General features: G+C 37.6%; 1 protein-coding gene across 5 annotated transcripts in view; it reads left to right on the plus strand.

Moving 5' to 3' along the window:
- The window catches only part of LOC150077364 (UDP-N-acetylglucosamine transporter-like), a 392,219-nt gene that overhangs the window by 264,663 nt on the left and 99,877 nt on the right, over nt 1-27,679 (plus strand). For 4 of the 5 annotated variants that reach the window (XM_090386783.1, XM_090386781.1, XM_090386785.1 and 1 more), the window contains exons 6-7: nt 307-490; nt 22,525-22,643. In XM_090386783.1, coding sequence (XP_090242909.1) covers nt 307-490; nt 22,525-22,643 — 303 coding nt within the window. The remainder of the gene's footprint in view (nt 1-306; nt 491-22,524; nt 22,644-27,679) is intronic. The other variant, XM_090386784.1, reaches the window with a different exon arrangement.

Here is a 27,679-nt window from a genome sequence, read left to right on the forward strand (position 1 = left end):
AAAACCATACTTAAAAGGAATTTCATATTTGGTTGCCATTTTTCTTGATAATGCATACTAACAAAATGTGTTATTCTGAAGCATTGATCTATAAGTACTTAGTTCTTAAGTACTTAGTTCACTGTACTTAGTTCTAACTTATAATTACTTTATATTTGGCTGAATATCACTGATATTTGAATATAATTGAAATTTTTAAGATTGCCTGCAAAGAATATTACCTTTTCTGCCTATTATTCCAACTGCTTTATTAATCCTCTCTCTCTCTCTCTCTCTCTCTCTCTCTCTCTCTCTTTATTATTCAAGTTGCCTGTAGATGAAGATTCTTCTAAAGAACCTTCACTTTATTTGGAACGCTCAACATCATCACAGTTTATTGGACTTATGGCTGTACTTGCAGCCTGTTTCTCCAGTGGTTTTAGTGGTGTGTACTTTGAAAAATTAGTCAAGAGTTCTCCACAATCTCTGTGGATCAGAAATATCCAGTTAGGCAAGTAATCCTTATAATATAATTTTTTTAATAATAATTTTAATGCAAATGTATTATAAAATATTTTTTGCATTTTTTTTTTGAAGTGTTATAATATATAATTTTTTTCTGTAGTGCTCTACTGTTTCAACAACTTGCAGTTGCTGAATTAAGCAGCAGGGCCAGCCCCAAAATTTGTGGGGCCCTATGCAAAACTTATTCGGTGTGTTTTGTAATAGTGATTTAAAATTTTTTTTTTTCATTTCAAAATTTACAGTAACGAAGAGATAATTAAATTTAAAAATAATTAATTTAATTTATAAGCTATTATGGCAAAAATAAAATATTTTCATATTATATAAATTATTAAGTCTGTTTCCATCATTATTAAAGATATTTATATCATGTAAATTATTTGCATAAAAATGTTTTGTCTTTATAAATATTAATGTCCTAAAAATTATCAGTATACCTACGTAGCATCAGAACAGTCAATTGTGGTAAGGAAAAAAAAAAAAAAATTTTAAATGTACATTTTAGTATTTATAATATCATTTTAGTAAATGATAGAGTACAATAATAATGACTTGTTATTCTTTATAACGATTTTAATATTTTACAAAAGACAAGAATGCTGCGACCCTAAGTGCTGCCAGTAAGCGAAATCAAATTTGCCGCCCCAAAATATCTGAATTAAAAAATAAAAGGCGTAAATAATTATTATTAATTTATTGAAAAGAAAAGAATTACAACTTATCTCACATATGCCGACCGGGCTAGCCTGGTGGGTAAAGTGCTTGCCTGGCAACCCAAAGGTCGCGGGTTCGATTCCCGCCTCGGGCTTGGATCAAAGTACTGCAAAATCCTTGGGAGGTGCATTATGGCCACAGAAGCCTATGCGCCAACAACTACCAAAAAAAAAAAAAAAAAAAATTATCTCACATATAATGTAATGAAATAACAAACAAAAATAAAAAATTCATTCTGAAATTCTCGAAATAAACTTTAAATTCTAAATCACAGTAAAAGAGTGCACTTTTCCCCATGGGAAAAAGAAATCAAAACAGGAAAAAAAATTCCCATTTTAATTTCTTCGTCATATTTTAAACATATGGATTAGGAGGTGAGTTTCGTGATATTTCTAAGCAATGCTAAAAAATTGAAATCATATAGACAATCAAAGCTATAAGCATATGCTAACAAATAACTTTCACAGTTATATTTTTCATTATAAAAATTACTTACCTTCAGAAAAAATTGAAATATATGATATAAACAAACTATTTTGTAACTGTGTAATATAAATATGATACACAGATATATATAATAAGAGAATTACCCAAGTCTGCAATTTCATGTGCTGTATTTATTTCAAATGAATTATTTGCCTGCCCCTTTGAATACTGGTAAATGTTTACCAATCAGATGACCAGCAAGCCTTCTGGGTGTGTGGTACAGGTGGTGGTTGGATAGGTTATAAGAGTAACACTGATTTGAAAAATGATAAACACTGTGGCTCTTAATTCATGCTTAGCAGCAGAGTTGCTAAGCATGAATTAAGGGTTTAGGCTAGAGTTGCAAACAATGCTTTCTCAGTTAAGTCTCCTGTAATCCATTCGTTACATGGAAATTTTCTTTGTTTTACGGAAACTATCTTAAATTTTCGATATCAAACGAAACATGTGCATTGAGAATGAAGTACTGTATATGCCAGAGTAATTTTAAAGTTGACTCGCAAAAGTGCTCTTGTGGGTAACACTGGACATTTAGACGGCGGTAGGATCTTTGATAGAAATGCAGAAAAGATGCAGATGATATTATTATTTAGACCATTTGTGCTTGGGGCCCTGTTTGACAGAACCAGTTGAACATGCTTGTGGCCAACGCTGTTAAACAGTATAAGATAAGAGCAACTCTCAAAGTTGGCTTTCATCCTGAAGCATTAGCATTAGTAGAGGCATATGATGCAAGAAAGCAGCTGGCGAAGGTAAAGAAAGCCTGCACGAGAAGCACGCAAAAGTTCGATGAAATTTAATGGTAAAAGTACTTTACCGTAATGGCATTTGTGTTGTTGCTCGTTCAGTAAACATACAGTGGATGTTATCGGTCAGGAGTAGAAATTGAATCCCATGGGAGATTGAAACCCTCCCGAAGTGGGGGGGTAAACTGACCTTTTTTCTTTAGCCAGCAGGCTTATATAGCATCAGCCAAAAAAATAATAAAAACCTTCTCGTTTCACCCATCCATTCACTACAAAAGTTTGTCTAGTTAACCCTTAAATATATTTCAGCTGTCAACGTCTACAACGAGAAATAGAAGTTTGTTCCAGCAATCAATCACCTGCTGGCTAAAGGAAAATTTCCACACATCTATTCTACAACTGTCTTTCGTCAATTTGAATTTATGCCCCTTCAGGTGCAGAATCCGAAGAGTCTGCACTAATCCCATCAGCATTATGCTTGCTCAAACCATTCAATGCCTCATACACCTCAATCACATCATCTTGCAAGTGCCTAGTCTCCAGATGGTGCAATTTTCAGAACTTAAGCCTACCTTGGTAAGAGCAAACCTGTGTTCCACTCACTAATCTCGTTGCCCTTCTCTGTACTCATCCTAGTAGCTCAACATCTTTCCTAAAATGAGGCCTCCAGACCTGTATGCACTATTCAAGGTGTCCTGACCATTGCCTTATACAAACAGATAATCACTTCCTTGTCTCTGCTAGCAAAATTCCTATATATCATTGACAGAACTCCATGACTTGCTCTGGCAGCCCATCTACACTGCTCAGAGAACTCCATATCTGAATGCACAATTACCACCAGGCTTTTTCATTCTCCACTCACTTGAGCATAGTACCACACAGTTGGTATGTTACTCTGGGCATACTGCTACCCAGATGCAGCATTTTGCATTTGTCAGTGGTAAACTTCGGTTGCTACCGCTCAGTCCATTTACTCAACATTTCTAGATATGGTTTGCAGAGTATCATCTGTAAACTTGGACATTAAGCCTGATATTCATCAATGATAAATATGGAAAACAAAAATGGGCCCAACATGGACCCCTGGGGGGGGCTCCAATAATAACATTAATCCATGATGAGCAGTTTCCATTGATTACCGCTGCCTTCTACCACTCAACCATCCTTTTATCCATTGTAGCAACTTGCCCTATTGCCATACTGCTTCAACTTGTACAGTAGTCCTCCCTGTGCAACAGTATCAAAAGGTTTCATAAAATCCAAGTATATGATATCAGAATTATTTTTTCCATTCCTTTGTTACCACATCATAGTATCCAATCAAATTGGTCTGACAAGACTTCCCCTTAACAAACTAATGCTGTGTCAGAACTATAACTGCAGTTTTACAGATGATTCTACAGTGCTTCTTTAACCAGACTCCATTATTTTCCCCAGAACAGAAGTTAAACCAATAGGTCTATAATTACTCGTGTCACCTTTGGATCCCCCTTTGCGAATTGTGGATACATTTGCACATTTTCAGTCCATGGGGATTTCTTTTGAGTCCAAGGATGCGCTCATAATTATGGTTAAGAGCTTTCTTGCTTAGTCTGCTGCCCCCTTTAATACAAAGGCACCTCCGTAGCCATGTGGGAAGGAGCAGCAGTGCGTAGCACACGCTTCTTGATTAGACTGGGGTTCGAGCCCATCACCACCAAATACGGAAGATGCGGAAAGGTCAGGGAATGACCACCACATATCCCGGAGCAATATGGCCTTAGTTGCTAATGCTCCTAAAAACCAAATAAAAACTTTAATACAACTGGATAGATCCCATCCATTCTAGGTGCCTTCCTTATGTTTAACTTCAGGAATTTCTCCTACACTTTGCTGTCAGTTATTACAAAATCATTTAACTCCCTTTTAGAGTTTGATAAGCTTCTGACCTCCACTTCTCTACAGAATTCCTCATGTGTGAATGTAGATGAAAATACTCATTCATTTGTTTCACTATCTGAGCAGAATCCTCAACAATCGAACCACCGATATCAAGTGGACCAATCTGATTCATCTCCTTCTTTCTAGAGCTTACATAAGTAAAGAAATCTTTACTGTTTTTCTCTGCATCCTTTGCCAAAGATTTCTTGTAATCTGCTTTTGCTTGCCTAATGTCCTTTGTGACTTGATTGCAGACTAGCTTATATCTACAATAGGCATCTGTGTCTCATGAAAATTTATATACGTTCCATGCATTTTTCTTCTCTACCACGACTCTCATTAGTTCGTCTGTCATCCATTTAGGCCTAAACCTTGAACCTTATTTCTTAGTTGGCATGAAAAGCCTAGTAGCTTCCAATTTGCTGTTGGTAACATCATCAGTTGGTCCCTCTGAAGAATGATGATAGAATTTAAAAAATGTCTGAGACCACCATAGTCACCTTTACTAAAGCAAAAACTCTTTTGCCCCTGATGGTAGTTCCTGAGTAAATCCCACATAGTGCCACCTAGTGCTTCCTTTATCTACAGTTTCTTAACGCATGAATAATCACTGCTTATAATCAGATCAAGAGTATTACTCCCTCTGGTTGCCTCTCGAACATGCTGCTGTAGAAAACAATCATCCAATAAATCCACAAAAGTTCTTCTAGTGTGTGAGTGACCAACCCACAAGTTCCAGTCTATATCTGGGAACTTAAAATCCTCCATTCTAAGACAATCTAATTTACTGGCCTACTATATTTCTCTGTACAGTTGTTCATTGTACTGATCAGAGTCGTTAAGCCTATAACACATCCCGTGCATTTTTCTTCTCTACCACGAGTCGAGGTGTATAAGGCTTTGAATGGTTTGAGCAGACTCAATGCTGATGGGATACTTCCACTTGCTTGGATTAAGAACCTGAGAGGTGCATAGATTCAATTTGAGGAAAGACAGTTGTAGAATAGATGTGCAGAGCCAACCGGGCTAGCGGAGTGGGTAAAGTGCCTGCCTGGCAACCCAAAGGTTCTGGGTTCGAATCCCACCTCAGGCTTGGAACAGAGTAGATAATACAAAAAAAAATTTTGGGAGGTGCATTATGGCCACAGAAGCTGATGCGTCAACAACTAACAAAAAAAAAAAAAAAAAAATAGATGTGCAGAAGTTTGCCTTTAGCCAGCGGGTAGTTGATTGCTGGTACAGACTTCCATCTGTTGTTGTGGAAGTTGATAGCGTAAATAAATTTAAGGCTGAACTAGACAAACATTTGGAGTGACCAGATGGGTAAAATTGGAAGATTTTTTTTTTTTGACTGGTGCTGTATAAGCATGCTTTCTTGCCTTATATGCCTGAACTAATGATAATGCTAACACACCTACTCTCAACTTGGTTTTCCCATTGCTTATGTCACACCAAACTGACTCAACACTGCACTGTCCATGCATGTCAACTGGATGCATTTCCTTATATTTTATGTGCTTCTTAACTAACAGCATCAGCCCTCACCCCTTCCATCTTGTCAACCCTGCTGTACACATTGTGCTCCCCAAATTCCAATTCTGCATCTCTTATCTATGTGTGACACCATGTCTGTAATAACCCAACAATTGTCAGCCTTTGATAATCATCACCAGCACCTCAAATTCATCAAAATTGTTTACTATACTCCTAGCATTAGCATTATTAGAGGCATATGATGCAAGAAAGCAAGCTTATGCAGCATCAGCCAAAAAAAAAAAAAAAAAAAAAACCGCTCCCATTGCCACCCCTCCATTCTTTCCAAATACCTGTCCAGCTCAGCCTTAAATTTATTTAGATTATCAACTTCCACAACAAAGGATGGAAGTCTGTTCCACCAACCAACTACCCACTGGCTAAAGGAAATCTTCTGCATATCTATCCTGCATCTGTCTTTCCTCAATTTGAACATTGGAGTGTATGCAAGTATTCATGCACCTGTTTTTACTCTTAGTTACCCTAACACAGTACATGTATTTACTTGCTCCATGATGACTCCCAGCAATCCTTGAAATCCCCAGTACCTCGCTTTCCAGGCTGCTGCTCATTCAAATAGAAGCAGTTCAAGGATCACTTTCACCTCTGCCTGTATCTGTTATTAATTTATTAGTCTGTGAATCCCCCCAAACTAGCAGTTTTCTGACACCTAACACTGCCTCGATAGCATCAGCAAATATTTTTGCACCCTTTCTATTTAAGTGTATCCCATCCCTTTAGAAACAGTCTCTCCTGTTAACTAGCACAGACTACATGAAAAATTCTACCCCACGAGCCTTGCACAATCTCTCCTGGGCCAAATTGATTGACAAGGCTCTCATTGTATGCTTCCTCCTATTGTGTCTGGACAGAATTGCAGGAACTTTCAAATTTAATCCTAACCCATGACTTTCTTTCAACATTGACCTGTACTTGTTAAGTAAGTGTGTAAATTTCCTACTCTTAATGTCATTAGTGCCATCGAGTACAATATCACTCTTAAATGTTTTTTGTGCCCTTAAAAGTTGATATCTCCTCTACAACATCATTAACTTTTGCCCCTGGCAGAAGTACCCTGGCCTGTTCCTCCCATCCTTTTTTTCCTTAATATAATTCCCATCTCCCTGACAATAGAGTCAGCAAAAATAACTAGCTATTGTGGGACCAGCACATTGTGCCCTGTAGGTTGCTGCTGTGTTGCCAAACACAAGATTGAGCTCTGATATTGAGTTAGGCAGCTGAGAGTTTAATGGGCCCCCATTTCAATTCCATCAAGGGCATCTACCCTACTCTTCAAGCTCTCATAGACACCCATCAGAAACCTGAGTTGGTTAATTTCTTGACACTCTGTGCACCTAGCGCGCGCACACACACACACACACACACACACACACACACACACACACACACACACACACACACACACACACACACACACAAAGACATCCTCCTTGGCTGGATCATGGCTTGTTCCAGATGGCTCTGCAAACATTTCACAAGTTGCACATTTTTTAGACTGTGATGCATTGGAGAATCTCCCCTTCAGTTCTCCCACTAGCCACAGCACTCCTGCTACTTTGTGCACATTGCTTTGCTGCTCTGGTCTGGGGCATGATTTCCATTTGAGTACAATGTAATTAATAAGACTAATAAATTTAATTGATTAATTCTTTATACTGTACTACACTCGACTATACAATACTATACTGAGCTAATGCAGCAATACGTATTCTGCTACATAGTTTTACGTTATAGATATACCTATCAAGTTACGCTATATCGTAACAATCACAATGTTAAATTATTTATATCCTTAACTAAATACAAAAGATATATGCCCAAAAAGTTATTAAAACCTTTAAAATACTTATTTATTACAATTAAAACCCTAATATTCTTCTGCGCTACTGGTTATGTTACAATATTCACATCTGTTTTTTTTTGCACATCTCACATTTGCACGGAGATGTGCAAATGTATCTCCAATTCACAAAAAAAGGGAAGATCAAAAGGTACTTACATCAGTAAGTACAGACCTCTTAGCTTAATGCCTGTTTCAGGGAAAATCGTGGGGTCACTGGTTAAAGAAGTAATGCAGGACTATCTAGGCCGGGATGCAATTATACTGCAGTCATAGCATGAATTTGTTAAGGGGCGATTTTCTCTGGCAAATTTGATTATGTACTATGATGCAATAACAAAGGGGCAGGATGAAAAAAAGTAATTTTGAAATCATATACTTGGATTTCAGGAAGGCTGTTGCACATAAAAGACTGCTATACAAATTGGAGTACTGTTTTTGAAACTGTACATATTGGAGCAAAAATGGGACAGCACTGAACCCAGGAGTCACCCAGTTTTCAGTTCTGGGCCTATTTTTGTTTTAATATGTATCAGTGAAAAATCATAGATCTATATCAGACTTAATGTCTAAGTTTGCAGATGGAACAAAAGTTTGGAGTGTTAATGACAGTAATCAAGTTAAGCTTCTGCAGCCAGATCAAGAAAAATTAGGCTTATGGGCTGAGAAATGGCAGTTGAAGTTTGACATTGACAAATATAAGTTACTGCATATGAGTAGCAATAATTCCAGATTAATGTATCAATAGTGTGGTACTATACTCGGGGCATTGGAAAATGAAAAAGACCTGGAGGTAATTGTGCAATCAGGCATGAAATTCTCTGTGCAGTGCAGAAAATTTGCCAGGGCAGCTCATGAGCTTTTGTCAGTGATATATACAGGAATTTTGCTAGAATGGATTAGCAGGTGATTATCCTATTGTGTAAGGCAATTGTCAGGCCATGTTTTGAGCAGTACATACAGGTTTGGATGCTTTATTTTAGGAAGCATATAGAGTTGCTGGAATGGTTGCAAAGAAGGGCAACGAGATTAGTGAGGAGAACAAAGGGTGCTCTTATCAAGAAAAGGCTTCAGTTCTGCCAATTGCAGAACTGAAGACTGGAGACTGGGCACTTGCAAAGAGATCTGATTGAAGTGTTTTAAGGGCTTGAATGGATTGAGTAAACTCAAGGTTGATGAAATTCTTCCTCTTGCTGAATCGATACACACGAGGTGCATAAATTCGAACTGAAGAAGAATGTTGCAGGATAGATGTATGGAAGTTTGCCTTCAGCAGGTGGTGGTTGACTGTCGGAACAAAATTGCGCCTGTTGTGGAAGTGGAAGTTGAAATATCATCTAGACAAGACTGCAGTTATAGTTCAGACACAACATGGTTTTATTACAGGAAATTCTTGTCTGGTCAATTTGATTGGGTACTATAATGTTCACACAAAGAAACTGGAAAGAAAAAAATAATTTTGATATTATGTACTTGGATTTCAGGAAAGCCTTTAATACTGTTGCACATGAAAGACTGCTGTGCAAATTGGAGCAGTATGGCATTAAGGGTAAATTGCTGCTATGGATAAAGTGACGATTGAGTGGGAGAAGACACTGGTAATCAATGGATGCTGCTCTTCTTGGACTAATGGTATTAGTGGAGTTCACCAGGGTTCGGTGTTGGGCCCATTGTTGTTTCTATATTTATCAATGATATTGATGGAGGTGTTTTAGGCTTAATGTCCAAGTTTGCAGATGATATTAAGATTGGCCGCATTTTTAATGACAGTAATGACAGCACATTACTGCAACAAGATCTAGAAAAGTTGAGCAGATGGGCCGAGAAGTGGCAGCTGAAGTTCAACGTTGACAAATGCAATGTACTACATACATATGGGTAGCAGTAACCCCAGAGTAATGTACCAACTGTGCGGTACTACACTCAGGGTTGTGGAGAATGAAAAAGATCTTCAGGTGATTGTGCAGTCAGATATGATTTCTGAGCAGTGCAGACAGGCTGCCAGAGCACCTCATGGGGTCTTGTCAATGATATACAGAAATTTTGCTAGCAGGCATAAGGAGGTGATTTGTTGTATGAGGCAATGGTCAGTCCACACCTTGAGTACTGCATACAGGTCTGGAGTCCTAATTTTAGGAAGGATATAGAGCTGCTGGAGCGAGTACAGTGAAGGGCAACGAGATTGGTAATGGGAACACAGGCGTGCTCTTTCCAGGAAAGGCTTAAGTTCTGAAAATTGCTGCATCTGGAGACTAGACACTTGTGAGGTGATTTGATTGGGTGTAAGGCTTTGAATGGTTTGAGCAAGCTCAGTGCTGAGGGAATTCTTCCTCTTGCTCAGATTACGCACTTGAGTGGGCATAAATTCAATTTGAGGAAAGACAGTTGCAGAATAGATCTGTGGAAATTTGCCTTTACCAATCAAGTGGTTGATTGCTGGAACAAATTTCCATCTGTCGTTCTGGAAGTTGATAGCTTAAATAAATTCAAGGAAGAACTGGACAACCTTTTGGCACAAATGTATGGTTGAAATGGGAAGTTTTTTTTTTTTTTTTTTTTTTTTTTTTTGGCTGATGCTGAATAAGCTTGCTTTCTTGTATCACATGCCTCTACAAATACTAATGCTATCATTTTATTTTTACCAGTGCTTATATTCTACAACTGACTACTGAATATTGCTCTAGCTACCCATATCATCTGGGTGTACTGCCTTAGATTCTATGTGCTTCTTAACCAAGAGAATTACTCCTTCTTTTCACCTTCTCGCCTGCCTGCCTATTTATACACATTGTGCTTACCATATTCAAATTCTGCATCTTTACACAGTATAAGCTTGCCACTACTAATGCCATTACTAGTTCTGAAGGCGCCCCTCGACGTGGGCACCTGTACGTGGTGAGGGGACCTCCCAGTGACACTGCTGGACCTCCAGATTAGCATCACTGGGATCCCAACGCCCACAGCCCAGGTTCCAGGCTTACATCAATGGAATCCGGTGTGTTTGCCGTGCGCTGCGACCCGTGGAAATTCGGAAAGGGGGATCCTGGTGGTTGAGGGGCCCAGCTTCAATACACCACTTTGGCCCCTGGAAGGCCCGGCTAGGATCAATCGGCTAGTAGGCTCGCCTGCGAGGGTCAACCGTGTCAATGCCATGCCCCTCCCCTCACGGTCCGAGGGACAGGATTCAGGCTGGCTGCGGTGCGGGTATGGTGTCTGGGTAGCCCTGGCGTTCCACTCCCGAGCGCATTTATTGCATGCCGGGTAGTGGGCATCCCTTTGGGCTCTGTGGTGGGTGGGGAGCCCGGGCACTGAACCAAATAAAATTTCTATGAATCCTGATAAACCTATTTCTTCAGGGGCCCCAACCCGGTCCCTATCCGAAACCAACGACAAAGATTCAGATAGCATTATTGCTAAAAAGAGGCAGCGAACGGAATTACCATCAGGGCCTGTCCCAAGGTTCTTAATTATGCATTCTACCAATCAAACACCGATTGGTAAAATGTCGCCCTTTTTTATTCAAAAAGGGTTAGACGGGTTAGCAGGTTCACCCAAATCAGTTAAGAGGTTTCGTTCTGGAGACCTTTTAATTGAAACTAAAAATGACAGGCAATCTGAACATCTACTCCGAACAACATCAATCGGAGGAATCCCTATAACAGTGACACCACACAGAACAATCAATTCATCGAGAGGTGTCATTTCGGAGTGGGACCTTCTTGACGTAACCGAGGAGGAAATCTGCTCCAAATTAAAACCACAGGGAGTTATTGCCGTCAAAAGAATTACTGCGCGAAGGGATGGAAAACTTGTTAAAACCAGGAGCGTTATCCTGACTTTTAACTCTCCTAAACCTCCTGATGAGATTAAAGCTGGATACATCAATTGTTTAGTGCGTCCATACGTTCCGAACCCTTTACGGTGTTTTAAATGCCAGAAGTATGGACACTCTCAAATGGCCTGCTGTGGTGTCCTTGCATGCGCTTGATGCGGTGCAAAGGACCACGAAACAACAGCATGTTCAGCCGCAAAACCCACCTGTATTAACTGCGAAGGCGAACACCTGGCCTATTCACGAGCATGCCAGAGGTGGAAAGAAGAAAAAGAAATTCAACGGCTGAAGGCAGAGCTAAATATATCATACCAGGAGGCAAGGAAATTGGTAAAACCCCTGAATATCAACAAACCTACCTACGCCCAGAATGTAGCAGGGAGATGTTCCGTCGGAACTCAGACGGACATGACCATTCCTCCAAAGGAGTCTTTCACTCCCATCGTGCGTTATCTTTTAAGTTCTCAAAAACCTGCACAGAAGAACCAATCAGCTGCCACTCCTATATCAGTACCTCCTAATGCTCCACAAGCAACAAAGGAAATTATGAAAGAAAAGAATAAGAAAGGGGAAGTCCCCCCCCTAGAACCCAAGAAAACATGGATGTCGAGTAGAAGGAGGTACCCGAAGATTCAGTCTTGGAACTCTTTGCGGAGGAAGAAATGGACACGGGACAGCGTCCATTCTTCCCCAAAAAAGATAAACCCAAGACTGATAAAAGTAAGCCCTCAGCACCTAGGAAGCCGATGGACCCACCAACCCAAAATAATGGCTAAATTCCTACAATGGAATTGTCGTGGATTCCGGCGAAATATTGATGACATCAAGGCCCTCCTGCAAAAGCACGAGCCAGTTTGCTTTTGCTTGCAGGAGACATATCTAAAGGCAAATGACGATCCCACCATGCACAACATCACAATTTTTCGAAAGGATAGAATTGCGGATGGCTCTGTACATGGGGGAGTGGCTATCCTTGTGGGTAACCAGACCCCAGTGCAGCCCTTGCTAATTACAACTAGCATAGAAGCTGTTGCAATTCGTCTTACGGTGGGAATTTTATTAACGGTCTGCTCTATCTATTTGCCACCTGGGACTGACATCTCCCAGGAAGACCGTGATGATCTTCTAACGCAGTTGCCTCCCCCTTTCTTACTTCTTGGGGATTTTAATGGACATAACACCCTGTGAGGTAGTGCTAACATCAGTGGAAGGGGACGAGTTATAGAGCATATGCTAAATGACAATGACCTTTCCCTTCTAAATACTGGAGCAAATACCTTCTTCCACATGCCTACCTGTACTTTTTCTGCCATTGATCTCTCTATCTGCTCCCCTTCTCTACTCCCTTCACTCACTTGGGAAGTGGAGGAGAATCCATACGGAAGTGATCACTTCCCTGTGATAGCCTCGTTACACAGTGGGAGACAATGTCTTCCCTTCAGGTTACCACGGTGGAAGATTGATCAGGCTGACTGGACTGCCTTCCAACATCAGGCAAATTTTGATCTTAGCACAGTCAGTCAAGAGCCTATCAATGATGCAGTTAAGTACATCACAGAAAATATTGTCCAAGCAGCTGCGAATGCTGTTTCAAAAACATCTGCCCGGTTTCCACCATTTCCCAAACCTTGGTGGAATTCACAATGCACAGCAGCAAAAAAGGCTCAAAACAAAGCGTGAGGGATATTCCGCCGATATCCTACCACGACCAACCTTATAGCCTTTAAACGTGCACGAGCCAAAGCACGATATATCCGCCGTCAGAGTCAAAAGGAATCGTGGATCCGTTTTACATCATCTATTAACCAGTCTACCGACTCTAAGGTAGTCTGGGATAAAATCCGGAAAATGAAGGGAAAATATACATCCCACCCTTCTTCAATCCTAGATTATAATGGATGCGCTATTGCAGATCCAACTGCAATAGCCAATTCTCTTGGGGAAACATTCTCTAACATCTCTACAACATCTTCGTATTCCCCAGAGTTCCTGGTCCTGAAATATAAAATCAAAAAACAGGCACTTAACTTTAAATCTAAGAGCATTTATCCCTACAACGGGGATTTCACTATCCAGGAACTGAAAAGAGCCCTTGCTCTTTCCAAAGCAAGTGCCGTTGGACCAGATGGCATCCATTATGAAATGATTAAACATCTTTCACCAAAATCTATGGATTGTCTGCTCTTTCTGTATAACAGAATCTTTACTGAAGGGCAGTTTTCGGACTCCTGGCGAAAGGCAATCGTTCTTGCATTTCCTAAGCCAGGAAAGGATCCAAAAGTCACCACCAATTATCGTCCTATTGCTCTGACTAGCTGTCTGTGCAAAATCCTGGAGAGAATGGTTAATTCTCGTTTAATATGGTATCTCGAATCAAATGACCTGCTCTCCAACACCGGTGCGGCTTCCGAAGGAACTGGTCCACTTTGGACCATCTTATTAGATTGGAAGCATCCATCCGAGATGCTTTCCTAAAATGCAAACACTTGATGTCGGTGTTCTTTGACATGGAGAAAGCGTATGACACAACTTGGAGATTTGGCATTTTAAAAGATTTACATAGCCTAGGCCTTAGAGGGCATCTCCCCTTTTTTATTCAAAACTTTTTAGCCAATCGATCGTTCCAAGTTCGTGTGGGATCCTCACTCTCTCGCTCCTTTAGCCAAGAGGAGGGAGTACCACAAGGATCAGTTTTAAGTGTCACGCTTTTTGCCATCAAAATAAATTCCATCACAGAACAACTTCCTCCAACTGTAAACAGTGCCCTCTATGTTGATGACTTTAGCATTTTTTGTCAGTCGTGCAACATGAGGGTTATTATAAGACAACTGCAGAAAGCCATTGATAGTCTGAATTCCTGGGCACTTGCGAATGGCTTCAGGTTCTCGCCGGAGAAAACCGTTTGCGTACATTTTTGTCGCAAGCATAATCTTCATCCTGAACCTGAATTAAGGCTCGGACAAAATGCTATTCCAGTAGCAGCGAACACAAAATTCTTGGGACTCATATTCGATAAAAAACTGACCTTTTTGAATCATATCCGTCAGCTCCGCACAAAGTGCACACGTGGGCTTAATATTCTCCGCTCGCTCTCCTCTACATCTTGGGGAGCAGACCGATGGACCCTTCTTTGGCTTTACCGTGCACTTGTGCGATCCAAACTAGATTATGGGTCCCAGGTATATTCCTCAGCCAGAGACAGTGTCCTTCGATGGCTGGACCCCGTCCATCATCAGGCCCTACGTATTGCTACTGGAGCATATCGCACATCTCCTGTCCAGAGCTTATACGTCGAAGCAAACGAACCACCGTTATCGCTTCGACGTTAGCAGTTGTCTTTAAAGTACGCTTTAAAACTGAAATTCCTGCCAGACCATCCTACGTGGCCCTTCGTTTTTGAACCACGATGGGAAAATTTATATGATACCCGTAAGACTGCCAATCGTCCTTTTGGTATTCGTCTCCAAGAGCTACTCAAAGAACTTAATATCAAGGTAGACAAGGTTGCTCAAACACCAAAGCAACCCTTTCCACCCTGGCATGCTCATGTCCCGAAATGTGACTTGTCTCTTAGAAATTGGGGAAAGTCGGACACTCCATCATCTGTCTACCTGCAGCTTCATTCAGCACACCGAACTGAATATTCCGACTTCGCGCCAATCTACACAGACGGTTCGAAGTCGGAATCATATGTGGGATCTGCTGCTGTCTTTACAGACAGCACTACATTGGAGCATATTCCCTCTGAATGCAGCATATTTACTGCAGAGCTGCACGCTATAGAGTTAGCCTTGGATCACATTAGTGAATGCCAATACCAACGACTCTCTCAGCATGTTACAGGCTTTAATATCTGTGAGATATAATCCTCATCCAGTTCTGTCTAGTATTCAGCAGAAGATTCACTTCCTCCGTGGACGTGAATATGATATCCGCTTCTGCTGGATTCCCAGCCACATTGGGATTAGGGGAAATGATTTGGCTGACGCCGCAGCCAAATCAGCAATTCCCAATAATAACCGCTGCCTGTCAGTCCCCTATACAGACTACAGGCAAATAATACACCAAAACAATGGCACTCCCAATGGCAGGACTCGTGGAATAGAGAGACTGCGAATAAATTATATCTTATAAAGCCTGTAATTGAACCGTGGCAGTCTAGTCTGTGCAGGAATCGTAAGGAGGAAGTTGTTCTTGCCCGGACCCGCATAGGACATAGTCATTTGACTCATTCATATTTGCTGAGGGCTGATGACCCTCCTATGTGTGAGTCCTGTGGCACAATTTTATCTATTAGACACATTTTAGTTGACTGTCCAGATTTTAGCAATATCCGTTTTACCGCTTTTATCCATCTGACTGAGCCATATACACTCAGTCAGATTTTATCCGACAATGAAAATGTGTCTGCTATTTTTAGCTTTTTGAAAGCAATAAAGGTTTTTAATCATATTTAAAATTTATATGTTATTGTTATTTCTTTTATTGATTTATCTTTTTAAATATTTGTTATTAAATCTGGACATGGTGGCCTAATTAATTAGGTTTTATATTTATATATTAATTTTTATATATACCTGGTCTTGGCGCATTATAGCCCTAGTTGCTAATGCGCCAATAAAATCCAAAATCAAATCAAATCAAATCTGAAGGCGCCTCCGTAGCCAGGTGGGCAGGAGCAGCAGTGCGTGCACACGCTTCTTGATTAGACCGGGGTTCGAGCCCATAACCACCAAATACGGAGGATGCGGAAAGGTCAGGGAATGACCACCGTATATTCCCGGAGCAATATAGCCTTAGTTGCTAATGCTCCTAAAAAAAAAACCAAATAACAATAATAACTAGTTCTGAAACTCTGTTGTGGATACTCAACATGAATTTAGGCAGTTCTTCAATATTGGAAGATGATAGAAGAAGTGGTAGTGCTTTAACTCAAAATTCCATTAAACATTGGATTTACAAGTTTATAAACAACAGCATCTGTACCAGATATGGGACCTCCAGATCAAATCTGTGTGGTGCAAATTTCAGAAAACATTGAAAAAAATCAGAGCAATGGTACAATCAAGAGAATTGAACATATTATAATGAATGTACATCCTATATTGAATATCAATTAATGTTCTATCTGCGTAAAATGCAAATGGTTCAACAATTGCTTGTGCATGATTTGGATACATGTTTGAATTTTTGCCATTTTTCCAACTGAAGGTGAATGATGACGAGGGATGGAATAGGGATGACGAGAGAGTGGGCCTCATCAGGAATGATGAAGCCCACTTTCATTTGAATAGTTATGTAAATAAACAAATTTTAAATATTGGGCTTCCAAAAATCCATGTCATCCCAATGAACAGCCACTTTACAGCCATATTGTTACCATTTGTTGTGTGGTATGTGCTTTTGGCATCATTGCACCATACTTTAATGAAAGTGCCGATGGCTCAGCTGTGACAATACTTGAGTCCTATATGAGAAGAATTTGTAAGAGAGGATTTTCGCAAAAAAGGAGTCAACTTACGAAATGTCTGTTTTCAACGGTATCATGCTATAGCAGTCGCTGCAAGACTTTCCATGGACACTTTATGGAAATGTTTATTTTTGTTTTTTATGAATATTTTAAAGAAAATGTTTCCAAATTACATTGTCTCCTTTTGGTAACATAAATTGGCCACCAAGTTCCTCGCCATACTTAGATCACATGTTAATGATTTATTTCTATGTTTTTTTTTTTTTTTTTGAGACCTCAAACACAAAAAAAAAAGGTATTAGAGACTATAGTATTTAGTACAATGCATGTGTTGAGAAGGTGGGAGGTACTTGAATTTCTGTTGATTGTAATTTTCAGGAATTAAATGTGAAGAAAAGTTGTTCCAGAAAACAGAAGTTGTAGGAATAAATAAATGAGGAAAAAGAAAGGTTGGTTCTGTGAGTTTGAAGTTGGACAGTAAATGGATGCTAACTGATTGTGGCATGTGTTTGGACTGGTTGGAAAGAAAGAGGGGGAATTATAGATGCCGAGTCAGAAGAATAGTACCAATGGAAGGATGTATAGAAAAGGTATGTAGCAGAAACAGAATGTTAATGAGACAGAGAGTGGAGAGAATTTGGAAGAGAAAGAACATTAATTATTATTATTATTGTTATTGTTGTTGTTACTCTTATATTATTTCTCCCTGATTGGGGGATTCCATTCCGTGACAGGTACTACTACCAAGTACACAGGATGGTTGTAATGTCTGGTGTTACTGTTGGTCGAGGAACTCTCTGACTATCCTACAGGTGTTCAGGATTGCAACTTCCTGGAATTCCTTGTAGGTGTTCTCTGTGAGACTTATTGCTCTAGGCTGCTATGTAGGGTCTTTGGCACCATATCCGTGGTTGACACGATGATTGGGATGGTCATTACTTCTTGCATATGCCACATCTCCTTGACCTCATGTCTCAGTTTTGTGTACTTTCCAATTTTTTCCCCATGGGTTTTCTGAACATTGCTAGTGTTGGGCACTGCTATGTCAATCAGGTACTTAGCCTTTTCCATCATGTCCACAAGGGTTATGTCCAGTCTGTTGTGCGGGGTGGTCTTATCTGTTATTGTGGCATGGTCCCAGTACAACTTGTGGGTTGAGGTACGAACCCCAGTTCTACTGCCTGGGGTTCATACTTGTAGCATGGTACATTTTTTTGGTCAACTGGTATTTCCTCGCTAGCTTCTGATGTACTATCCTGGCTACGTAGTCGTGTCTACGAGCGTACTCCGTCTGGGTGATTACCTTGCATCCCCTGTGTGATGTGTTGGATCGCTTCTGAGGTCAGGTGGCATCATCGACATGTGTCATCTGGCATTCTGGGCTCCTTTGTGATGTATTTTCTATAGTTTCTGGTTATTACCTGGTCTTGGATGGCCAGCATGAATCCTTCATTCTCAGGGAAGAGCATCCCGCTTGTGAGCCATGCATTGGAAGCAGTGTTATTGATGTGATCTTGATGGAGGTCATTGTAGTGTCTTCCATGGGATGTCTTCTTTTCCCATCTTTCTAGCTTCATTTCTTGTGCTGAAACTTTGACATTAAGACTGATATACCTTCATCGACATCATTGATAAAAACACAAAACAACAATGGGCCCAGCACTAAACCCTGGGGGACTCCACTAATAACATTAGTCCACATAGAGCAGTGTCCATTTATTACCACTCTTTGCTATCTGCCACTCAACCATCCCTTTATCCATTGCAGTAACTTGGCCTTAATGCCATACCACTCCAATTTGTACAGCAGTCTTCCATGTGCAATGGTATCAAAAGCTTTCCTGAAATCCAAGTATATGATATCGAAATAATTTTTTTGCATCCAGTTCCTTTGTGACCACATCGTAGTATCCAATCAAATTGGTCAGACAAGACTTCCCCGTAACAAACTCATGCTGTGTCTGAACTATTACTGCTGTCTTGTTTAGGTGATCCTGTATCACCTCTTTAACGTCCAGATTTCCTTAACTTGGACATGTCATCAGATCTTTCGATAAATACTACACTTAATGGAACAACTATAGATGGTGCATTTAGTCTTGAATTAAAATCTCTTCAATGTAAAAGTTATATATCCTACTTTAGTCATCACAGACCAATACTTTCAGTAACCGACATGTAATTATTATTAATAAAATAAAAACATATTATCCATGAATTTTATTAATATCTGAAAATTAAATGTTTTTAACACCTGCTGATAACTCTTAAATGCAAAACACATTAAATATGCTATCAGCAGGAGACATTATGTATCTGGTACAGAATTTTATTTATTTATTATTATTTTTTTTTTTATTGTTATGGTTTCTCAGAAAAAGAAGTCACTCCAGCCATCATCTTAAAATATTGGTTTTCTGCATAATCAAGAATGTTCATCTGTGTGTCTTATCTTTAGTGAAATTATTTTAAATATGTATTTTGAGGTCCCTACAGTGGAAGAAGAGTGAACATTTCACAAAAGGCAAGAAAACTGTGAACCTATTGCAGTTTGCAGAAACAACGGAAACTGTTTGTGGTGATTTTTTGATTTTGCACTACTTGAATACACAGTTTTCAAGTGGGCATCTGAATTTAAAGATTTAATCACAGGGGCTCACATTTGGTGAGTATGGGCTTGGCATACCCAGGGTCCCGAGCTGGATATCATCATTTTTCTCTTTCTTGGTGATTCCCCTCTCTCTCTCTCTCTCTCTCTCTCTCTCTCTCTCTCTCTCTCTCTCTCTCTCTCAGGGTAACTCAGGATTTTTTTTTTTTTTTTGGCTGGCGCAGCATAAGCCTTAGGCTTCCTTACACCATATAACTAATAATAATAATAATAACAACCAAGTCTTGCAGACTTTGCTCATCACAAACACCTGGAAATGTTGCCTCATGTGAAGAAACTAACCATCGTCTTAACAATTGTTAAGATGCTGAAGAAAATCAGATTGATTGGACATGTGCCAAGTCCTGCTGGCATGTCATATGGAAAATCCAGAGAATTTTTTTCAACAAGCATACTCACCATGGATGGGTCTTTTTTTACCTTTGTACAATCTAGAAACAAAATGGCAGGTGAAAGAGTGAAATATTGACTCTTAACCACCAGAAAAATTCTAGGTGGCTGCAACACCCAGCAAGGTTCTGTGTGCTGAAGACCAGTAAACTTTACAAAAACTTTGCTGCCACTTTGCATTCCATTGTACTTCTGAATACTTAATTGCATTTTATTCTTGTACTTAGAAATAACTCTGCAAGAACAAGTTTAATCTATAGTGCCATCAATAAAGCCATTGATTAGGCAATCACTCAGTTGAGAATGAATGATTACCATATTACTAGTTTCCTGGTTGTTTCATTGAAAGTTAACTTGGGACTCAGTGCAGAGTGTAAGACGGGCCCCCTTGTGATGTATATATGTGTGTATATGCCCACAGGTGTGGATGTTAAAAAGCAAGAAGTCAATTCTAACATATTATAAATCAAAAAGAATTAATAAAAAAAAAACATTTTTATTATATTTTTAGTTCGACTTTTTTTTGCCAATTATTAAAAATGCATTTACTTATTTAATGTGATATTAAGATCTCTGCTGAGCCCTTCAAAGGCTTGCAGACCTGGCTACTGTAGTTCTCTCTCCCAACACATTCACACCTGTTATCAGCATGTCTTTAAAAGACTTAAATGCCCTAGTCAAGAGAGAGAGAGAGAGAGAGAGAGAGAGACTAAATTTGCAGGTTTTACAAAACAACAAATTCTGGACAATATATAAATTACGAGCTAATCTGATTCAAAAAATTAAAATAGGTATTATCAAAACTTTAATGAGTAGATATTTGAAAATTTGTGATATACATTAAAAAAAATCACAGGTGAAATCAGAACTTTCAGAGGATTATTACTATGGTATTGTTTAGCAATAACCCTTTGAAAAATTTCATCTGTGATCTAAGTCAGTTAATCAAGAGATTATAATTTTTCTAACAGGAAAAGCAATAAGACACCTCAAACATTGTTTACAAAAAAAAAGGTAGTGATTCTGCATTGAAAAAAAAATTAAAAAAAACTACAATAATCTGCAGAAAGTATGATTTTGAGATTGCCTTTTAATAAAAATTGTGGGTTTGTTTAAAGATCTGATATCTACATTGTAATAGAATGTAATAACAAAAAATAGTATAAATAAGTAATAAAAGTATAATAAGTATAAATAAAAAAAGTATAATAAAAGTATAGGTTAGATGGGGAGATTTTAAACTCGCATAGAAAAACACAATAAACACGTTGCTAAAGGAGGGAATGCTGAAGGAGGATTAAAATTAGTACAGCACATCTGGTCATACACAATAGTCACAGGCAGTAGCAAAGCAATAGTAACTTGCCATAATGGGGAAGGGATATATTAAATATAGCAAAAGAAAAAGTAGCCTTTCACATCAAGAAATTTAGCCATGTTGCATTAAACGAAATAAATGGAGAAATGTAGAGGAGTTTCATCAATAAAATTAAGCAGGTATTAATGGAACAGGGAAGAGAACAGTAGACTGTGAGGATGCTAGGCACCGGCTAGGTACGCCACTTATGACATCAGCAGTTTGATAAAGACAGATTTGATCCTTATGCTTACTCATTTTGTATGTGAACAAAGACTTGGTATAGGGTTTATAATGTGATGCTTATTTATTAAAATATCTATTACAGTGTATTAAACATTGCAGTAGTTCATTTCTTGGCGCCTCCATAGCCAGGTGGGCAGGAGCAGCAGTGCGTAGTACACGCTTCTTGATTAGACCGGGGTTCGAGCCCCTGACCACCAAATACAGAGGATGCGGAAAGGTCAGGGATGACCACCGCATATTCCCGGAGCAATATGGCCTTAGTTGTTAATGCTCCTAAAAAACCAAATAACAAAAAAACAACAACATAACAGTTCATTTCTTGATGAAACGTATTGCTGTTATATATTGCTAGATATCCTCCATAAGGTATAAATATCTTTGCCATTTGCCACCATCTGGAAATGATTAGAGGCTCTTTACTTCTCCCATCAGAGAAATAATCAGTAAAGTTTACATTTTAATGTCCCCACTTCACCCAGTGTTTTACAGAGTTCATGAGTTTGGAATACCCATAATTTACAGACATATTATACTGACATTTTATTGCCATATAGTGATTCTGGTAATTAGCTCTCATAATCCACTTCAACCCTTATCTAGAGTAGTAAAGATTAATTTGAGCTATAATTTATATTCAAACTTATAATAAATTCAGATTCAGCTTTGTAATAAATTTTTGTTGTTATTTAACATTTTATTTAATATTATTTCTGTTGCTAACTTCTGTTTCCATTTAATTTCATTCTGCGTGAGGAGGAATTCTAATGAAATGTGAATTTTAATTTTTTTTGCAGCACTCTTCAGCGTGATGATGGGAATGTCAGTAGTTGTTGTGCAGGATCTTGGATCTGTAGTGGGTCAAGGATTTTTCCAAGGCTATAATGCAACTACCTGGATTGTCATCTTATTACAGGTAAAATATTAATAACACCTGAACTTTGTTTTTTTTCCTATTCCTGTTTTATCTTACATGTAAGCACATCAAGCCTCATTAAGCTTCTTCAGTTTTCATTCATTTATCACCGGAATGAAGACTGAAGAAGCTTAAAGTTGGAAAATTAATCTCTCATTATAGTCTAGGGGCTAATGCATGTCTAATGACAGAGGAATAGTCTGTTTGATGCATGACTCATGCAAGAGTGGAAAGGATCTGTCAGCGATCTAGGATTATTAGTACAGGTGGGGGAAAGTAGACATGTGCAAATACTAAATCCAAGTTTTAATATTTTCCTTTGCCTAAGTGTTATGATATATACAGTACTTAGGCACAGGGTACTTAAGCACTGATCTATAGCTGTTTATCAGGGCATTAACTGGACAGGCAAGAGGATTCCTTTCCCACGTAATTCCTCATTGGTCATGTCTAAAACTTGTGTTGTATAGCAAGCATTCTGATGTCTGAGTTTGTGAGGTTTTATTTGATAGACACTATGCAGCTTTGGCAAATAGAATTATTGAAACTAATGCTGTTATTTATAAGATGTGACAATAAAGTAATGAGTGCTTTTTTTTTAATTATTATTTTTTTAAATAAACATAGTCATATATATATATATATATAATTATTCATTCAAATAACATTTTTCGAATTTTTCTTTTCGAATTTTCAGCCTGTTTCACAATATCCTCAGTGTGGCAAATCTTGGTCACTCTCAGACTTGTCATTTTGCATTACATCAGTGTCAGAAGGAATCTGCATAATTTCCTTTACTTGACTGGATTACTATTTTAAGTCTCTAGATCCCAATACAGTGCAATTACAATAATCTGAACCATGCAAACCTAGCTTCCGCTAATCTGAACCGTGCAAATCCAGCTCCCACTAATCTGAACCATAAAAAATAAAAAAAAAAACATATTCTGGTTAAATTTTTTTTTTTCAATTGTTGACAAAGCATTTTTTTTTTGAATGAATAGAATTCTTGGTTGCACTTTTCTTAGAATACCACAAATCAATGTTTGTTTATGCTATTTTAGAAGTAAACAGAAGTGTAGAGATAGCTAGAGCTGTCATTCTTGCTCTCTGCATGAGTTCAACCATGGAAGGTTTCAGCACTGCTGTTCAGGGAACTTCTTGGGCTCAGCAGTATAAAATGACTGCTGACTTGTTTTTTATGGCAGTAACTTTTTCTTTTATATCGCTGCTAATTATTCACTGCGTGTTTTTTGTGGAGTTGTATTTTAATTGTTTATGATGTCTTACAACAATAGTAAAAGGAAGCAAAAAAACATTATCAAGATCAAAGGATGGTAGGTGATATTTTAAAGTGACTTGATTCAGAAGCAGGAACCAAATGGGGGGGTGCCTCCATAGCCAGGTGGGCAGGAGCAGCAGTGCGTAACACACACTTCTTGATTAGACCGGGATTTGAGCCCGTGACCACCAAATACGGAGGATGCGGAAAGGTCAGGGAATGACCACCGCATATCCCTGGAGCAATATGGCCTTAGTTGCTAATGCTCCTAAAAACCAAATAACAACAATAACAACAACCAAACTGGGGGTTAAGTACAATGTTGGTATGTCTATTATTATGAAATAAAAGAAGCAAACAAAATTCCTTTTTGTTCTTTTGTTTTATTGCAAAAGAATTGAGTAAGTGTAAACTGGGTAAATATCACTTAGTGGAAACTTTCTTACATACTTAATTGGCAAAGATAGTTTTGTTTTTTTTCCCTTCACAAATTTCAAAAAATACTGATTTCAAAGTTAGTGATGACTGGATCAACAAATTTAAGATACACTATGGAATTAGTTATTTATCCATAAGTGTCAAAATGCCTTTTGCTGATGTTGCCACCATAAAACCTTGCAGTGTAGATTTATTCAAAAGATGACAGAATTAGTTTTGAATCCTGTACAAGTTTACAATGCTGATGATAACAGCTAGAAGCTTTTTATAGTTAGGTCATAAAGTACTGTCTATTTTCTCATAATTAATTTATAGCAAAAACTTAATTCATCAAGTACTCACCTCTTAATCCATATTTATAAATATAGATTAAGAAGTGAGTACTGGACAAATTAAGCTTTCACTATAAATTAATTATGATGATAACAGCTTATTTTGAAGAGTTTTATTAAAGAAACTTGTCTTGTCTTGTCTTCCTTCATGGATTAGGCGATCTGCCTGTTCCGATCTCAAAGAGGTCTGCCCATCTTTTCTTCGGTCTTCCTCTGTCTCGTTTTCCTTTTGCTCTATATGTGTAAGCTAATTTAGGGAATCTATTATCTTCCATTCTTTCTACATGTTCTTTCCATCTTTGTCTATATTCTATAATTTTTTCATTAATTGAGTAAATCTTAATTCCTTTCTAATATTTACATTTGGTATTTTATCCAAATTTGTACGTCCTTTTACATATCTTAAAAATTTCATTTCTGCAGCTTGTATTCTTTTAATGTCTCATTGTTTTGGTATCCATGTTTCAGAATGATAAAGAAGTGTTGGTATTGCCATTACTTTTAAAAATTTCAATTGTGTTTCTTTCCTTGTTTTCTTAGCCAGAGTTATTTTTATTGTTCCACATATATTTTGAAATTTTGCCAATTTCTGGTTCATATCTTCTTCGACATCATATGTTATATCACATCCTAGATATTTAAAATGTTTTACTTGTTCTAATATTTTATTGTCTATAACTATTTTTTCCCTTAAAAGCCATTGTTCTAGTTTTCATTGTTGATATTTTAACTTTATATTCTTCTATTATTTGATTTAATTTAAATACTGCTCTTTGTAAATTATCTTCACTATCTTGAATAATTACTTGATCATCTGCAAATAACAGTGTATTAATCCTATTCTTTGTATTTAAATATATCCCTGTATTAATTTCCTCTTTCCATTTACATATCATATCCTTGATATATATGTTAAACAACGTTGGTGACAAGCTACTTCCCTGTCTCTTTGATTTATTATACTTTCTTCTGTTAATTTATTACCTGTATCTATTACTATTTTTGTTCCTTGATATAAACTCTGTATTATTTTTGTAAGATGTTTTGGGTATCCTTTATAACTCAATATGCCCCATAGTTTTCGTCTGTTTACTCGATCAAATGCTTATTCATAAATAAATGCTAAATGCATTTCTAAATTAAACTCTTTTCGTTTTTCTATTATTTGTTTTAATACAAATATATTATCTATACATGATCTTCCTTTTCTGAATCCTGCCTGTTCTATTAATATTTCATCAGAGATAATTTTAATTCTATTATTTATTATTTTGCTATACATTTTATATACTGTATTTAATATGCTAATCCCTCTATAAAATGAGCGCCTCCGTAGCCAGGTGGGAAGGAGCAGCAGTGCGTAGCACACGCTTCTTGATTAGACTGGGGTTCGAGCCCGTCACCACCAAATACAGAGGATGCAGAAAGGTCAAGGGAATGACCATCGCATATTCTCGGAGAATATGCGAGAATATCCGAGAATTGCTAATGCTCCTAGAAACCAAACAACAACAACAACAACCCTCTATAATTCTTTGTATCATTTCTATTTCCTTTTTTAAATATTGAAATAATTTTTGCTTTCTTCCATTCCTCTGGTATTTTATATTGTTCCCAACATTTATTAAATAAATTTAGTATCCTATCTTTTAAAAAACTTCCTCCATACTTCCTCCATTTATACCATCCATTCCCACTGCTTTCCTATTTTTTTGTAGCTTTCAATGCCTTTTTCAATTCTTCCTTCATTATCGGATGTATGTCACTAATTAGGTCTAACTGTATCTCTTCTGTTTGATATGTTGGGTCTTTCCCCAATTCTTCATAATGTTTTTTCCGTTGTTCTTCCTTTATTATATTTATTCTTGAAGTGTCTTTCTCTGTGCTATTTAAGTGTTTCATCATTTTATATACCAAATTTTGTCTTCCATGAACATCATGTTCTATTGTACTTATAAATCTATCCCATGACTCTGCTTTAGCCTTCCTTATTATATCTTTTGTTTTATTATGTTTTTGTTTATATATTTCTTCATTCTCCCTTGTCTAGTTTTGTATATATTTAAGATATTTATCTTGTTTGTCTTGTACTGCTTTAGCTATTTCTTCATTCCATATCCTTTACCCCCTCTTATAGTTTTTCCTGAATTGTCCTAGTGTCTCTTTTGCTATCTTTTGAATTATATTTCGTATATTATTCCATTCTTCTTCTATTTGTTCTCTCTCTCCGATGTTTTACTTATTTCGTCTTTAAGCCTTTTTTCATATAAATTTTGTATACTTCCCACTTTTTGAAGTAGATATACTTTGTAACCTAACTCCTCCTTCCTCTGTTTAATAGCTTTTCTCTTCTTCCATTTAGCCCATAACTCTATTTTTGAAGCCACTAAAAAATTATCTGAATTAATATCATATCCTCTAAACACCTTACTATCTCGACATTGTTTTGCTAATTTTTGATTTACTATTACATAGTCTATTATTGATTGTGTACCTCTTGCCGACCATGTATATTTATGTATATCATGTTTTCTAAGAAATGTATTTATTATCTTTAAATTATTAAATGTTGCAAAATCTCTTAATTTATATCCATTTCCATTCACTTTATTTTCTCCATAACATCCCATAATATTTTTTATTGGCTTATTCCCTACCCAAGCATTATAATCTCCCAAAATAACTACATGGTCCTTTTTTTACATTCTTTTCTAGTTCTTTTTGTAATTCTAAACAAAATTTATCTGTTTATTCCTCTTTTCCATCTTCTGGAGCATAAATTCCAATTATACATAAATAACCTCTGTTTAATTTAAATCTTATTTATTATTCTATTATTTATAAATAGAATAAAGAAACTTTTAGTTTATAATAATGAAAATTCTGTACCATATTACAAAATTATCAAAATATCAAATGATAATAATACCCTGTGCAAATACTTGTGCAATCACTGAAAGAAACAAATTACATTTATTGCTTGG

The sequence above is a fragment of the Mastigoproctus giganteus genome, chromosome 12, assembly GCF_048544385.1.
Source record: "Mastigoproctus giganteus isolate SK-2022 chromosome 12, ASM4854438v1, whole genome shotgun sequence".
Taxonomy (NCBI): domain Eukaryota; kingdom Metazoa; phylum Arthropoda; class Arachnida; order Uropygi; family Thelyphonidae; genus Mastigoproctus; species Mastigoproctus giganteus.